The 16,371-nt window shown below is 43.8% G+C and overlaps 1 protein-coding gene across 1 annotated transcript in view; it reads right to left on the bottom strand.

Annotated features, from left to right (window-relative positions):
- Positions 1-10,267, bottom strand: part of CDK5RAP1 (CDK5 regulatory subunit associated protein 1) — a 39,170-nt gene extending 28,903 nt beyond the window's left edge. The window contains 8 exon segments of the mRNA XM_059897345.1: positions 196-406; positions 2,337-2,437; positions 3,820-3,854; positions 4,334-4,437; positions 6,986-7,100; positions 7,103-7,277; positions 9,343-9,555; positions 10,103-10,267. Coding sequence (XP_059753328.1) covers positions 196-406; positions 2,337-2,437; positions 3,820-3,854; positions 4,334-4,437; positions 6,986-7,100; positions 7,103-7,147 — 611 coding nt within the window. The 5' untranslated portion in view covers positions 7,148-7,277; positions 9,343-9,555; positions 10,103-10,267.
- Between the last annotated feature and the right edge of the window lie 6,104 nt (positions 10,268-16,371).

Below are 16,371 nucleotides of genomic sequence, written 5' to 3'. Positions count from 1 at the left end.
CTCCTAACATGGCTGCCTCTGAGAGGTAGCCTAGGAGACTGAGGATGACAGGTGTGAGGGAGTCTTACTATACCATCTTTTGTCTTCAGTTTTTTGTACTATATGCATTAATTTTTTTAATGTAATAAAATTAACATGTTATTTTAAAAGTAAGAAAGGAGAAGCTGACTCCCCATCTCTTGGTCAGTGACTCACACAAAAGCAGAAGTGGCACTGGGGCTCGTCTGGACTGGCACGACATCAGCATAGGTCTCATCCAGAGAGAGCAGAACATTGGCAGCTTGCTGGCCTGACTCGGCAACAGCAAGCAGCCGAGGAAGGTCCCTATAGGCATCTGGACCAGCCAAAATATCCACCGTTTTCTCTCTGTTGAGGATCTCCTCCTTCAATCTCTCAGCCATGCAGCCTGGGAGGGAAACGAAATAAGCTAAGACCCGTTCCCAAATTCACCTCGTCTCACAACTTCTTTTTAGTACACATTCTCTCCAGCTGGATCAGAGACTAGGTCACAAAAACTTCTCTAGGAGTTTAGCATCATCCCTCAAATTTGCCCAACACTTCTATACCTCTGGAACCTGCATATTCCTATATAACAAAACCACAGGAAAAGAGCTCTATAGCAATTCAATGAAATGCCTGGAAAAAATGAAACTACCATCCAAAAACCTTTCTAGACATGAATCACCTCTTTTTTCAACTGAAAATTACTTGGTGCTACAAATAAAAACTATTTTGTGTCAGGAACTTATTTATTAAAATAAAACTTATTTATATACAACTGCACTTACACACTTTATCCCTCTTGTTGCCCATAATACTTATTAAAACCTATAAGAAATGAGTTATCCATCTACGCTGGTATCTTCCATAATCAAGAATACCACTGTTATTAGTAAAACTATACAATTTAAAAATCCATTTTATTAAAAAAAAGAAACCCTTTAAAAACATTGGTTTAAGAACTATTCTTGGCTGTACAACTGTGTATAGCAGCATCATTCACAATAGCCAAAAAGTGGAAGCAATCCGAGCATCCATAAACAGATATGATATATACATACAATGGAATATTATTCAGCCTTAAAAAGGAAGGAAATTCTGACACAAGCTACAGCCTGGATGAACCTTGAGGGTATTATGCTAAGTGAAAAAAGCCAGTCACCAAAATGTTGTATGATTCCATTTATATGAAGTACCCAAGGCAGTAAAATTCACAGAGGCAGAGAGTAGAATGGTGGTTGCCAGGGACTGAAGTGAGGGAGGAATGGGGAGTCATTACTTAATTGGTGTGGAGTTTCAGTTTGGGAAGATGAAAAAGTTCCTGAAATGGACAGAGGTGATGGCCGCACAACAATGTGAATGTACTTAATACCACTGAACTGTACATCTAAAAGGGGTCCAAATGGTAAACTTTATGTTACATATACTTTACCACAATTAAAAGAAAAAAACTATTTGGGGGATTTCTGACATTCCTAACAGATATATACCCAGGGGCTTCTATAATGAAGGAACTGGAATGGAACAAAACATTCTAGCTAATCTTTCCATCCTCCTGCATCACTTAGTACATTAAGCTGTGTAATAAAGGATATGCTCCAACCTGTGTTTCGACCCATCATCAAGAAGAATTAATTTAACTATTCCACAATGGACACAGTCTATTTTAAGTTTAAGTACATTGACTAAATTCTGGGACCATGAGGGTACAGAATATTTATTTTTGAAATATGCCTCCCAGCTATCTATACCAGAGCTGTCCAATAGAACTTTCTAAGACAATGGTAATGTGCTTTATCTACGCTGTTCAAACTGGTAGTACTAGTCAAGTGTGGCTACTGAGCAGTCGATATGTGGCTAGTGAGACTGAAGAAGTGAATTTTTAATATTATTTAAGTGTAATTAAATTTAAATGACCACATGTGGCTAGTGGCTATTATACTGGTCAGTGAATAATTAGATCTTCACTTGGGCATGCTTCAGGAGTCAAGATAAAAGGTGCCTACATGGTAAATTCAAGCTGTCCCTTCAGACTCCAAACTCTCTCCTATACACTACTCTGTGCCACCATGAGCCCCATCAGACTAGTAAGGACAGATCACTTTCTGAGTACAGTACCTATTACTTTAAGGCACTAAGAAAAGACCTTTTATGAGCTTTATCTCATTTAATCCTACAGCCTCTGACATTAAGTATACAAGTTGAATGGCATGTATAAGATTGTATAAGATTTCTTCACTACTGGGAATCCAGCCTCTAAGGGAAACCCTAGCATATAAAAGCTACATGGAGCCCAAGTCTCACAAAACTCACAAAATCTGCAAATTACCAGATACCTAGAATCCCAATCCTCAGAGGCACTCGGGAGCGGAGCCGTTTTGACTTCAAGGATTTGAGCTGATGTAAACGATTCCAGATGGTCTGTTCAGCCTTCTCCCTGCAGAGGTCAAAAAAGGTAGACCTGAACCTGAAAATAAACTACAAAGCAATCTAAAAGAGCAAGACAATGGGAAGAATGGGAATTCCCTGGCAGTACAGTGGTTAGGACTCCACGCTTTCACTGCAAAGACACAGGTTCAATCCCTGGTTGGGGTACTAAGATCCTGAAAGCCATGCGTTGTGGCCAAAACTATTCCTAAAATGACGCCCTCCCTGCACATCTCCAAATCCTGACAAGCCTTTAAGCCAAAATCAAAAACAATCTACTCCACAAAGCCCTCCCCAACTCTCCTCTGTTGGAGAGTTTGTTCTCCTGTCACCTTAACTATTCTATTCCCTGTACTCAGCAATTTCTCCTTTTTACTGTTTGATTTTTTTACCTAGTGCTTTCTGCCAGATGTTAGAGCTATTTGTGTATCTGTCTTAGTTCCCATATCAGACCAGACTCCTTAAAGTCAGGCTCCATGGAGGAAGGGTTCATTTCTGAATCTCCCAAAGAACCTAGTCCAATGTCTTGCAGCAAAGACCCTCAAGGGGCTTCCCTGGTGGCGCAGCGGTTGAGAGTCTGCCTGCCAATGCAGGCGAAGCGGGTTCGAGCCCTGGTCTGGGAGGATCCCACATGCCGCGGAGCAGCTGGGCCCGTGAGCCACAATTACTGAGCCTGCGTGTCTGGAGCCTGTGCTCCGCAACAAGAGAGGCCGCGATAGTGAGAGGCCCGCGCACCGCGATGAAGAGTGGCCCCCGCTTGCCACAACTAGAGAAAGCCCTCGCACAGAAACGAAGACCCAACACAGCCAAAAATAATAAATAAATAAATAAATAAATAAATTAAAAAAAAAAAAAAAAAGACCCTCAGAACAAAAATGTTGGATTAATTAATTGATAGTATAGCCAGCTGAGGAAACATAACACCAACATGCTTTGTACACAGAAACAAAGTAATAAACAGGGTATGTTCACTTCTGATGGATGCCACCCATCTCTGTTCAGAAGAACTCTGTCCCTGACCACTGACGGTACCTAGCCCTTACGATGTGAGGTACATCATAAACATGTGCCATTGGCTGCAAGAAAAACCCAAGGAAAAGTTGGGCAACTCAGCACACTCTCGGTTTCCTCATCAATAAAATGAGTTTGATAACAGCACCTACCTCATAGGGTTGTTGTGAGAATTAGTTAGTGCACGTATAGTACTCAGTACAAGACCTGACACACAGTACACGCTTAGCAAATGCTGACCATTCTATCATTACTATCTCCACTGGTGTAAAACTGCAAATCCACTGGCTCATCTCCATAGGTAGGGCCAGCCTGGCACCGTTGGCTCTGGCATTATTATATAAGATATATTCACTCTCTAGGTAAAGAACAAATTCCCACCTGATAGAACATGTGACAAGGAGGACCACATCAGCCTGGGTGGAGAGCAAGGAAAAAAAGGAAAATTATGATCTTTGAAATTAACCTTTTAGAATCACTGCCCACAGCCCTTTTTTTTTTTTTAATTTTTTTAAAATTTACCATTTTAACCATTTTTAAGTGTACAGTTCAGTAGCATTATGTACATTCACACTGCTGTGCAGCTATCACCACCATCAACCTCCACAACTATTTCATCTTCCCCAACTAAAACCTGTACCCATTAAACACTAACTCCCCATTCCCATCCTCCTCATGGCCCATTTTTAACCTAGTTCCTTGCCTGAAGGTAAGCACCACCTTAAAAGTTTCAAAAATAACTGCAACAAAAGTACACCTCAGTCCCATACTACACACTTTCCTCAAGGGAACTCACTCTCACTAGGCCATAGCCTGTTCCTGAAACTCCACCCAAGAACTGGCACACATGCAGAATCTCACCCAGGTAACAAGGGGAAGCAGGAAATGTGTATACCTCCTGAAGGTTACTGGTCCGGAGGTAGCCACTCTTCTGTAAGATGGACCAGGCTATCTCTGTGTCATTCACATTCATCTGGCAGCCATAGGTCTCAAGGTAGACTGCAATGAGAGGGCAATTCCATTGCAGGCAGATGAAAAGAGACCACATGTCTCAAAAGGTCTCCTCCCCAAATGCCCCAGAAACACCTAAGGCAACTGGTTAGCCAGATGTACCCCCAAATTAATGACAGCCTTTCAGAACAAAAGAAATACTACATTATATACACACACCAATTACAAGCCGTATCATTTAAAAATGGAGAAAACATGCACCTGAGAATCAGGAAATACGGTTATAAAAACAATTAGAAAAAGGAGGACTAGTTGACAATAATCATCAACCTGGGGGGAAATAAATTGAAATCCATGTTAGGGCTTCCCTGGTGGCGCAGTGGTTAAGAATCCGCCTGCCAATGCAGGGGACACGGGTTTGAGCCCTGGTCTGGGAAGATCCCACATGGCGCGGAGCAACTAAGCCCGTGCGCCACAACTACTGAGCCTGCGCTCTAGAGCCTGCAAGCCACAACTACTGAAGCCCGCATGCCTAGAGCCCATGCTCCGCAACAAGAGGAGCCACTGCAATAAGAAGCCCATGCATAGCAACGAAGACCCAACGCAGCCAAAAATAATAAATAAGTAAAACAAATAAATTTATTTTAAAAAAAAATCCATATGTTACACTCCTCCTTCTCAAAATGAGGTTCTCCAGACTCTGGAGGGAGCAGCAGTGGCCAGAGGGTACATAAAGCCACAAAATAAAAATGAGGCAACTTCCTACAGTAACTTCAAACATCTTAAACGAAAACAAGCATGGCTAACATGACATAAAACACATTTGCACAAAGCTGTAAGAACCTCAATTTCACACCATAGCAAGACCCTTCAAACTAAATTCCTATTTCAACCCCTGCGCCCACCAACGCACTTTAATCCACAAACCCAAATAAATTCTAAATGGAGTTAAAAGTTGAAGGACAATCACATGAAAACCAATAGAAAAGAGCAGTAATTTTTTTTAAAAAAGAAAGAAACAATCAGGATTTTTTTTTAAACCTTCCTTGGCTCACTTCCCTTGTCTAAAAAAAGAAAACACCACACTTATGTCAGGGAGAGACTGAAGGGAACAACAAATTTTAAAGGACTACAAAATACCGAGCAGGAGTCACAAGGTATACAGACTCCTTGATTTACCAATTCAACTCCTAGAAATTTATTCCAGAAAAAAATTTTTAAAGAAGCAAAGCTATCTATATATGCATGTATCTGTATACACATATATGAGGCACTTATTATAGTGTTATTTATAATATAAAAATTTTTGAAACAACCTAATGTCCCAACAATTGCAAAACATCATGGTACAGCATGTGATATTTTGCACCAATGTTTTTAAATTTAATTATGAAGACTAGTATTTGGAAGAATATTAAATGAAAATAGCACATTACAAATAATTTGCACCATATGACTGCAACCAAATCATTAAGAATTATAAAGGGAAATTTTTTTTTGAAACAGTGCAAAAGGGGAGAGGTCTGGTTGTCTCCTAATGTCTCTTCAAACTTTTTTTTTTTTTGGCTGTGTTGGGTCTTCATTGCTGTGTGCGGGCTTCCTCTAGTTGCAGTGAGCGGGGGCTACTCTTCGTTGTGGTGCGCGGGCTTCTCATTGTCGTGGCTTCTCTTGTTGCGGAGCACGGGCTCTAGGCGCGCAGGCTTCAGTAGCTGTGGCACGCAGGCTCAGTAGTTGTGGCTCGCGGGCTCTAGAGCGCAGGCTCAGTAGTAGTGGCGCATGGGCTTAGTTGCTCCGCGGCATGTGGGATCTTCCCAGGCCAGGGCTCAAACCCGTGTCCCTTGCATTGGCAGGCGGATGCTTAACCACTGTGCCACCAGGGAAGCCCTCAAACATTTTTTTTAAGGCATTTTAACTGAGTGCATTATGTTTCTCAGAAAATCTCTGCCTAAGCATAATGATTTTCTACAGCACCAATTATGAAACCTACCTTATAACTTAGGATGATCTAAAAATCAGAACAGAGATCATAAGGGTTTCCAAAGGTAACCAAAGAGAGGACTCCCCAGGACTTCTACCCCCAAGTTGCTTGTACCAAAACTATAAGTTTCTTTATATTATTGTTACTTGGTAGAGTCTGACGATTCCATAACTTAGCAGCCTTCCCACTCTGTTAACCCTCCAAAGCCAGGTCTGTAATAAAAGACCTGTTAAGAATCAGACTATGGGACTTCCCTGGTGGCGCAGTGGTTAAGAATCCACCTGCCAACGCAGGGGACATGGGTTCGAGCTCTGGTCCGAGAAGATCTCACATGCCACGGAGCAACTAAGCCCATGCACCACAACTACTGAAGCCTGCGTGCCCTGGAGCCCTCATGCTGCAACTACTGAAGTCCGCATGCCTAGAGCCCATGCTCTGCAACAAAGAGAAGCCGCTGCAATCAGAAGCCCGCACCCCGCAATCAAGAGTAGCCCAGAAAGCGCGCGCGCAGAAATGAAGACCCAACGTAGCCAAAAAAATAAAGAAAGAAAGAATCAGACTATGGATGCTGGAAAGGAGTAAAGCAGGAAGTCCAAAGAGAAGTAAAGTAAAACCAACCTTTTCTCTGCCTTCCTAAAAGTTCATCCACTGTGAGATATGGGGGTGGGTCCTCCACATCTGGAGTAGACGGTTTCTCTTGAGGAACGGAAGCACTTCTTAAAAAATGCTGAAAAGTCGGTCCAGTGGCCAGCCTGGAGCTGAAATCCTTCCAAACTCCATCCTCCTGCCGCGTCTCTGGACTGGGACATGCAGAGCTGCGGACACCACTGTGTGCCCTGCAGGTCCTCAGCAGCAGCCAGGACACAGAGGCCAAGGGCCCCCACCTCACTCTCTGCGCTTGGAGGACACACTGTAAAGGATGCATGGCACTAAAACAGCCCAAAGACTGCAAGAGAATGACAGACATCACCAACATTTACTGAACACTATATACAGGGCACTGCTCTAAGCACTTCCAAGTGTGTCAATACATTTAATCCTCACAAAAACCCAAGAAGGTACTCTTAATAATATTGTCCCCTTAATAATATTTTACAGGTGAAAAAACTGAGGCAACTTGCCAAATATCACACAAAGAAGTGCCAGAGATGAGACGCAAACCCAGGCCGTCTGTTTTCAAAACAAAGGGGTTGTAGAGATGAAATGAGAAGCCCTGACAAAATAACAAAGTAGCATCTTGTGCCAGGAACAGTTCTAAGGGCTTTAAGTGTATCAGCTCTTTAAAGCTTCATAGCATCCTGAGGAACATAGGCAACAGACACTACTATTATCCCCATTCAGAGAGGAGGAAATAGACAGAGAGGCTGAGGGACTTACCTAAGCTCCCACAGCCAGTAAGCAGCAGAGTTGGGATTCAAATAAAGGTCTCTATTAAAACAAAGCCTGTGCCCCTAGCCACCTTGCTACACCGCCTCCCCACACGGTGAAAACTATTTACTGAGGGCATCTTCTTTTGGGTTTCTTCAAAAGGAAAGTATCTAACATGGGGGCACCATATGCCTGATCGGTGACTACTTTCGACCTCCAAGAGTCTCAGATTACTGCCCTTCAAACTTCCCACCCAGACTCTCTCACATATGGCTGGGGGGGGAGGGATGGAAAATGGCACAACCTTTACAGAGAGCAATTTGCCACCTTCCATCAAAATTACAAACACACAAACCCTAGATAACTAATAAGAACCTACTGTGTAGCACAGGGAACTCTACTCAGTACTCTGTAATGACCTACATGGGAAAAGAATCTAAAAAAGAGTGAATATATGTATATGTATAACTGATTCACTTTGCTATACAGCAGAAACTAACACAATACTGTAAATCAACTATACTCCAATAAAAATTAATTTTAAAAAAACACACAAAAACCCTTTGACCAAGCATTTCCATTCCTAGGTATTTATCCTACAGATAGACTCATGTGCAAAATAACCTATGCATAAGGATATTTGATGCAGCAGTGTTTCTAATAGCAAAGAAATGGAAAAGATTTAAATGTCATCAATAGGGGACTAGTTAAATAAGTCACAGTACATCCATACAATAGAATAAGATGCAACCGTTAGAAAGTGAGGTTGAATCTATACATGACAAAAAAGCAAAGAAGCAAAGTGTTATACTAGATATAGTGGGCCATCCACAAATCTGTGTAGGAAAGAAGACATGAATAGTCAGGTACATATTTGTAAATGCACACAATATCTCTAGAATGCATAAGAAACAGAGGGTGCCTCCCAGGAAGGAACCTAGGTGACTCAAAGTACAAAAGGTGGAGACTTACTTTCCACCACATATTCTTAATGGACCCCACATCTCCAGCCTGACTACCTCATTCCAGCCATACCAGACATCTTTGTACTGATCTTCACTAGCTTCTAGGCTTTTATACATGCTGTTTTCTCTGGCTGACGTATCTTCGCTCAACTGACTTGGCCAACTCCTACACTACTTTTAGGTATCTGCTTCCTCCTGGAAGCCTTTCCTGGCCACCACCACCAAAGTCTAGGGGTCCTCCCCTAGGTTCCCAAAGCCTCCTTCTAACTATCACAAGACTCATCACACTTTGCTGTTAATTACTGCTTATCCCTTGTAAGCCGGAGGTCTCTGAAAGCAGGGGAAAAATCTCATTCATTTCTACATTCTTAGTATCTCCCACTCTAGTAACATGGCAGGTGCTATACAAGTAAAATGAGCAGATGTGGCCTGTTACTTCTCCAACCCGATCACCTGCTGTACATGCTACCAGCACTTTAGGCAGAAGCAATGCCAACCTACTTTCAAGTGACAGAGAACAGCAGACTTTTAGTGTGAACTTTAAAGTCACCCGAGGTCACCGTGTGACCTCGGGAAAGCCAAATTCCTACCTCTGAGCCACCAATTCCACATCTGTAAAGTAAGGATAAAAATAATACCCACCTCTCAGAGATGTTGTGAGAATTAAAGATGTTAAAACCTAACTTGGCATACAGTAATTCTTCAGTAACTGCACAATTGCAGCCCACACCTCCTTTGATGGTGGGTATAGAGCATTGTGGTTAAGACGCGAGAGACGGAGTCTGACCCAACTGCTGCCTCGCCAGATAACTTTGGGCACGTGGAAGCGTCTTAAGTTCTGGGAGCTTCCATTTCCTGTGTAAAATGGGAATAACAGTACCTATTACAGCACCTATCTCCATGTCTGTTGTGAGGATCAAATGTGACAATACGAACAAAATGCTTGCAGAGCACAATGTAGGGGGCCTCGGTGGGGGCCTATACTAATTGGTAGTCGACAATAACGATGAGACAATAGCCTCATCTCAACATAAACAATAAAGCATCCCACTTTATTGGGTGATTACAATGTGTCAGGCGTGGTGCTAAGTGCTTTCCATGGATTACCGTATTTAATCCTCACAGCAACTGTGAGGCAGGTTCTACTATCATCCTCACTTCACAGCTGACAAAGCTAAGGCTCGGGGGAAAGAGGGCTGACTTGTCCAAGGTCACAAACGAGTAGGAAGCGGGGCTGGAGTGCACACCTCGACAGTCTGACTCCAGGGTCCGCGCTGTAACCACCGCGCCATCCCCCGCCCTTGGACACCGCGCATTCCCGGGGCACCGCCGCCCCTCCAGTCCCAGACGTGGGGCGTGGCCGAGAGCGCAGGCGACCTCCGCCGGCGCTCAGTTCACCTACCGCTGCCCGAAAGCCTGGCGTCCAGCCGCTGAAGCTCCTCTCAGTGGCCAAGCTCCCGGCTCAGCTGTCTGCGGCTGCGCACGCACACGCGCAACTTCCGTTCCGCCGCAATTTCCGTCCGGGGCGCTCCGTCCGGCGGAAGTGCGTCTTCTCTACTGTCCGGGTGGGTCCAAGCTCCTGTTTGAAAACCCTCCACTGGTGCGCTGAACCAAGCGGTAACCCCTAGCCGGCAGGTGGCAACTGAGCGCTTGAAATGTGGCGAGTGCGAATTAAATGTGTTCTAAATGTAAAATACACACCGGATGTCGAAGAAAGAATGCCAGGTATCTCCTCGATAATTTTTATATTGACTACGTGCTGAGATAATATTTGGGATTTATTGGTTTAAATGAGTATATTATTTAAGTTAGTTTCATCTGTTTCTTTTTACTTTTTTCAGTGTGGCTACTGGGAAATTTTTAATTATTTACGTGGCTCGCTTTCTATATCTATTGGACAGCGCTGCGTTATAGGTTAAAGACTTCCCAATTCACGTTTCCAGCATAGAACCCCCCTCCCAACCCCTGGAGTCACAGACACATAGTTCCACTGTCTATGGGGCACCTCCCCTTGGGTACCTGTCGACAGTCTCTAACTCAATACAGAACTCTTCATTTCTTCATACACATCCTAACCCAAAACTTGTGTCTGCCCAGTCTTGCCCATCTCAGTAAATGACCCAAGCATCCTCCCAGTTGCACTAGGAGAAACTGAGTCATTTTTTGTTTCCTCTCCCTCAATCTCCACACTCAATCTATCAGCAAAGTTTTGTCAGCTCTAACTCCAAAATGTCTCAAATCTATCCACTTCCCATTCTCCCGTTCTTCTGCTGCAACTCTAGCCCAGGCCACCATCATCTCATCAGAAAGGACAGCAATAGCCTGCTAACTGGCCTCCTTACTTTTGCCCTTAACCTAGTTTCCTACCAACTATTTCCCACACAGAGCCTAAGAGAGTTTGTTTTCTTAACTCAGATCATGGGAGTTCCCTGGCAGTCCAGTGGTTAGGACTCCGCGCTTTCACTGAGGTGGGCCCGGATTCGATCTCCATCCTTGGTTGGGGAACTAAGATCCTGAAAGCTGTGCAGTGCAGCAGGAAGAAAACAAAACAAAACAACAACAACAACAACAAAAAAGACTTAACTCAGATCACATCATTCCTCTGCTGAAAACTCCCAGTGGCTTGCCATTGCCTTTGCAATAAAATCCAGATTTCCTACTGTGTCCTAGGACCTGCATGATCTGGCTACTGCTTACTTTTTACTTCTCCAACCTACTTATTTATTTCTTACTATTTACTTCTCCTAGCATGTTCTCTCTAATTAACTATATTTCAACTACACAATTTTATTTTGCTCCTTCAATACCCCAAGCACATGTTTATCTCAGAGCCTTTGTACTTTGAACATTCTCTCTCTGGAATGTTCCCCAAAATTGTTTCAAGGTTGGTGCCTTCTCATCCTTCATGTCTCAGCTTAAATATCAGCTCTCCAGAGAGGCCCTCTCTAACCACCCCATGTAAAAGGCTCCCATCACTATCACATCATTTTCTTCTCAGTATTTGTCACTATCCAAAATGATAGCATTTTTTGTTTACTTGCCATTGCCTATTTCCTAGACATTCAGCTCCCTGAGAGCAGCGACACATTCTGTCATGATCACTGCAATGTCCCCAGGATGTAGCACAGAGTCTGATTCATAGGAGGGCTTAATAAATACTTGTTGAATGAACAAATGACTGCTTTATGTATTAGTTTGGGTTCCCCAGAAGCAGATCTTGAACAAAGGACTTGAGTGCAGGCAGGTGATCACAGGAGACACTGATAAGGTAACTCAGGGAATGAGACAGGGGAGACAGCCAATAAGGAGTGTGTTATCAAGCCAGTTACCAAGGTGGGCATCTGGGTCTTCATTCTGTTGGGGAGCTCTAGGAAACAGTGTAAGACACAGACCTCAGAATTATTTCACCCAAAGGGAGAGGAAGCTGGGGTAGTTATATACTACCAGCCATGGTGGAAGTATACTCCTACTTGTGTTAATTCCTCACTGCTTCTACTCTGCCTATGCAGAGAAGGCTGTGGTTTGGGAGAAAGCCCTCTATAAATAAGATGCAGTCACTGACTACAGCACTCCGAATTACCAAGGCTCTGGGCGGCCTGACAACCCCTGCTACAACTGGCCTCTTCGACACCTCATTAGAACTCTGTGAGGTTTATTATTGGCCCGAGTTACAGGCGAGAAAACTGAAAATACAAAAAGGTAGTCAAGTGCTGAAGCTCACATAACTAGGGTATGGCAGAATTGGGATCCACCCACAGGTCAGTCTGATAACAAAGTCCTATTCTCAACACTGACTGACTAATTCAAAGTCAGACTGGCTGGGTTCACATTAAGGCTCCGATACTTTCCACGATAGCCATGGCCAAGTCAGTCCTTCCTGCTGACTTCCAATTTCTTTGCATATAATGTGGCTGCTATGTAGAAAATATACTGCATTGAGGGTAGGAGGGTGGGAAGACAAATCAGTAGAGTATTGAGGAGGCTGTGGCAGTTGTCCAGAGATTGTGAAGTCCTGGGCCACTGCAATGTCTTGGGGCAGTGAAGAAAAACCAAACCCAGATTTCAGGAGTTTGAGACATACCACAATAAATTCCACAGCGTCTCTTTACATGACTGCTGGGTGCCAATTGAGTCAAATATACAAAGGCAAACACAGCCCAAGAATTGTATTATGGCTCTTGTTTTTTACTGTGGTTCTCCAGGTAATGTAGAATGTGCTCTGATCTTTTCAGGCAATAATCAGCACCGTGAAAATACAAAATTTCAGAATTCCTGGAAAACTTTTAGACTCTAGAGACAAGTTTCTGGAAACTCTGAGATCTAAAGACTCCAGTTGGAGAAATATTCAGGTTTACTGTCAAAGTTTTTACTAGAAGGGGAAGATGTTCTGTCCTAACTTGGCCATGGGGGGTGCCACCTGTGCCACACAGAGCCCCACCATGGTGGCCGAACCTCCATCCCAATAGGAGTTATGTTGAGGAGGGAAGCCTCCCATCCACGCTGCCAAGGTCAGACAACACCCATTCACCCTCCACAGTGACCCCAAGCATGGACCCTGTCCTTCCTGACACATCAATTCTCTATTTCAGGTCCTACTTATCGTTTCAACGTGGCCCTTCCCTCTTTAGCCTCGGTATTGTCCTCATAGAATCACAGGAGAGAGGGATTCTAGGGCTGGAAGGAAGCCACTTTTAGAGCTTCCAATGTGGGAGTCAGGGAGGAGCCGGGATTTCAACCCAGGTCTCTTGGCCTCTTAGAACTGTGCTCTTTCAAATCTGGATCTTCCCCTAGTGGCCCCAGAAGGAGGTGTCACCTTCCCCTTTTGTGGCCAGAGCAGGAGGCAGCAAGTCAGATGTCAGAGCTACCCCTTGCCAGTTCTGATTGCCCATGGGATGGGCATGAGGGATGTTCTCTGGTGCATGTTATGCTGCCCCCACCTATACATACACACACACACACACCAGCCATTCCCAACATCCCTACTATCCTGTCCCACACACATCAGCCCATGTGAGGGCCAGGGACCATTTCCAACCTCCCAACCCATCACCCACCACATTCCAACAACAAGGGTCCTTTCAGCTGCCATATTGTGGAGTCTCAGACAGTGTTGTGTCTTGGGCAATGAAGGTGATAAAAACAACACCCCCCACCCCACCCAGATCTCCAGGAGCTTGGAAGGCTCATGTTCCATCCCACCTTGGGAATCTGTCATCTGGGATGCCATTCCCCCTCCTACCTAACTCCTACTGGTTGGTGATAGTTCTAACAGTTACTGAGCAATTTCTTCTTCCCCTCCTCCTTTCCCACTGATCAGCCTCAGCCAAATGACTTGTTTTGGCCAACAGAATGAGAGTGGACAAAATGCAGAGGATGTAAATGTGCTTGTGCACTTTGCTTGTCTTTGAACTCTAGGGACTTGCCATGAGAACATGCCCTGGGAGCTGATGCCCCTTCATCCTGGGCTCCAGAAGGAAAATCATAGAGTAGGCCTGAGCCCAACCCACAGCCTGGACCAAAGCCAACCAGTCAAGCCCAGCTTCTAACAGTCAAACTGCAGTCAACATGCAGCCCCAGAAGTATGAAAATAAATGTTTGTTGCTGTGGCCACAGAGTCTGGAGTTGTTTTGGTCCACAGCATTATTGCAGCAGTAGCTGATTTTTAGCCTGCTCCTTCAGAAGGACATCAGCTTCAGGTCTCCTCCTGAGAGAAACCTGCCCTCACCCCCAGAGCTGGTCAGGTCCCCGCTGGCCTCTCTGGTATTTCCATGAGTCTACCCAATCACACATTTGATTGTGAGAGCTTCTGCTGAATTTCTTTCCCCTGTGCAAGGGGGCCTGTCAGTCTTGCTCCCAGCAAATCAGCTCCTGGACCCAAGGATTAGCACAAAGTAGGTGTTCACTATGTATTTCTCAAATGAACAGTGGATTGACAAATGGGTGGGCAGATTGAGGTAGGCAAAGCTGGAATATCTCTGCTTACCTGCATTTCCCCAGGTTTCTAGAATGAGCTCTGGCTCTGGCTTGTTACGTGAATCCATGTGGGCCTCAGTTTCGTGTGGAACCTTGATTAGAACTGCTTAGTCTAATGCAGTAACTACTAACCACATGTGGCTACTGAGCATGTGATATGCAAGCAGTGTGAATAAGGAACTGAATTTAATTCCATTTTAATGAATTTTAATTTAAAAACTGATACTCAATTCAGTTATTGGAAAACTTTAGTACATTTGGAAATACTTGATTATGTGAATCTAATTTTTTCACCTGGAAACATTATGAAATCTAAATACCAATCAAAGGTTTCCAATGAAAATTTGGTATCTGAATAGAGATGTGCTGTAGGTATAAAATACACACCAGATTTCAAAGACAGTATGAGAAAAAGAATGTAAAACATTTCATTAATGAATTTTTATATTATGTGTTGAAGTGATAACATTTTGGATCTACTGGGTTAAATAAAATATATTATTAATATTATTTTCATCTATTTTTTCTTACTTTTAAAAATATGACTACTAGAAAATTGGTAATTACAAATGTGGCTTGCATTATATTTCTAGTGGATGGTGCAGGGCCAGAAAATCTCTAAGGTGAACAAGGGCTCTGAAGTCAGAAAAACCTAGTTTGAATCCAAGCTCAGACATTTCATAGCTGTGTGACTTTGGGCAAGTCACTCTCCTGTTCTGAGCCCCAGTTTTCTTACCTGTGAAATGGAGACTGCCGTTCCTATCAACATAGATATGTGGTGAGGATCCAATGAGGAAATGTATGTACAGTGCCTAGCACATAGCAAGCACTCTCTAAATGTAAGCTATCGTTACTGTCATCACGGTAATTTTTCTGGACAACGCAAGCAACTGGGGCTCATATGCAGCCAGCTGCATGGTACAGATTCCAAAGAAACATTCCACGAAGCACACTCCAAGCGTCCTCCCTTCTGCAGGAAAGGAGCAAGAGGCTCTCTATGATGGTTTTAAAACAGGTCCACACAAAAAAAAGTTTAAATAAATAAATAAATAAAATAGGTCCACAAATTCTTTGACATTCCTTTCTTCAAGCGGTGGAGCCTAATTCCCCTCCCCTTGAGCGTGGGCTGGGATTAGTGACTCCTAATGAATAGAATAAAGCAAAAGTGACAGTATGTGACATCCAAGACTGGGTGATAAGAGGCATTGTGGACCCCTCTTGGTTCTCTCTTCTGTGTCACTCACTCTGGGGGAAGCCAACCGCCTTGTCATGAGCACACTCAAGCAGCCCTATAATTAGGCCCATGTGGTGAGGAACTAGGGCTTCCTGCCAACATCCATAAGTGAGAAATATTGGAAACAGATCCTCTAGCCCCAGTCAAGCCTTCAGATGAGTGCAGCAGACACCTTAACTATAACCTCATGAAAGACCCTGAGACAAGAACAACCCAGCTTAGCCCCTCTCAAATTCCTAATCCACAGAACTTGAAAGAATAAATGTTCACTGTTTTAAGCTGTGAAATTCGGGGGTAATTTGTTATGCAATAGTAGATAACCAATAGACTCTTTTTTTGGCCCTGTGGTTAAAGGTCTGCTCTTCTCTAGGGAAAGGGGCTCCAGTCCTGGGTCTGCTCCATCTTGGGACTACAGGGGCCACTACAGCACCCACAGGCCAAGGTACAAACCACAGACACTGGGC

The sequence above is a fragment of the Balaenoptera ricei genome, chromosome 15 (genome assembly GCF_028023285.1).
Source record: "Balaenoptera ricei isolate mBalRic1 chromosome 15, mBalRic1.hap2, whole genome shotgun sequence".
NCBI lineage: Eukaryota > Metazoa > Chordata > Mammalia > Artiodactyla > Balaenopteridae > Balaenoptera > Balaenoptera ricei.
Note: the sequence above shows the minus strand (reverse complement) of the source record. Positions and strands in the feature narration are given on the sequence as shown.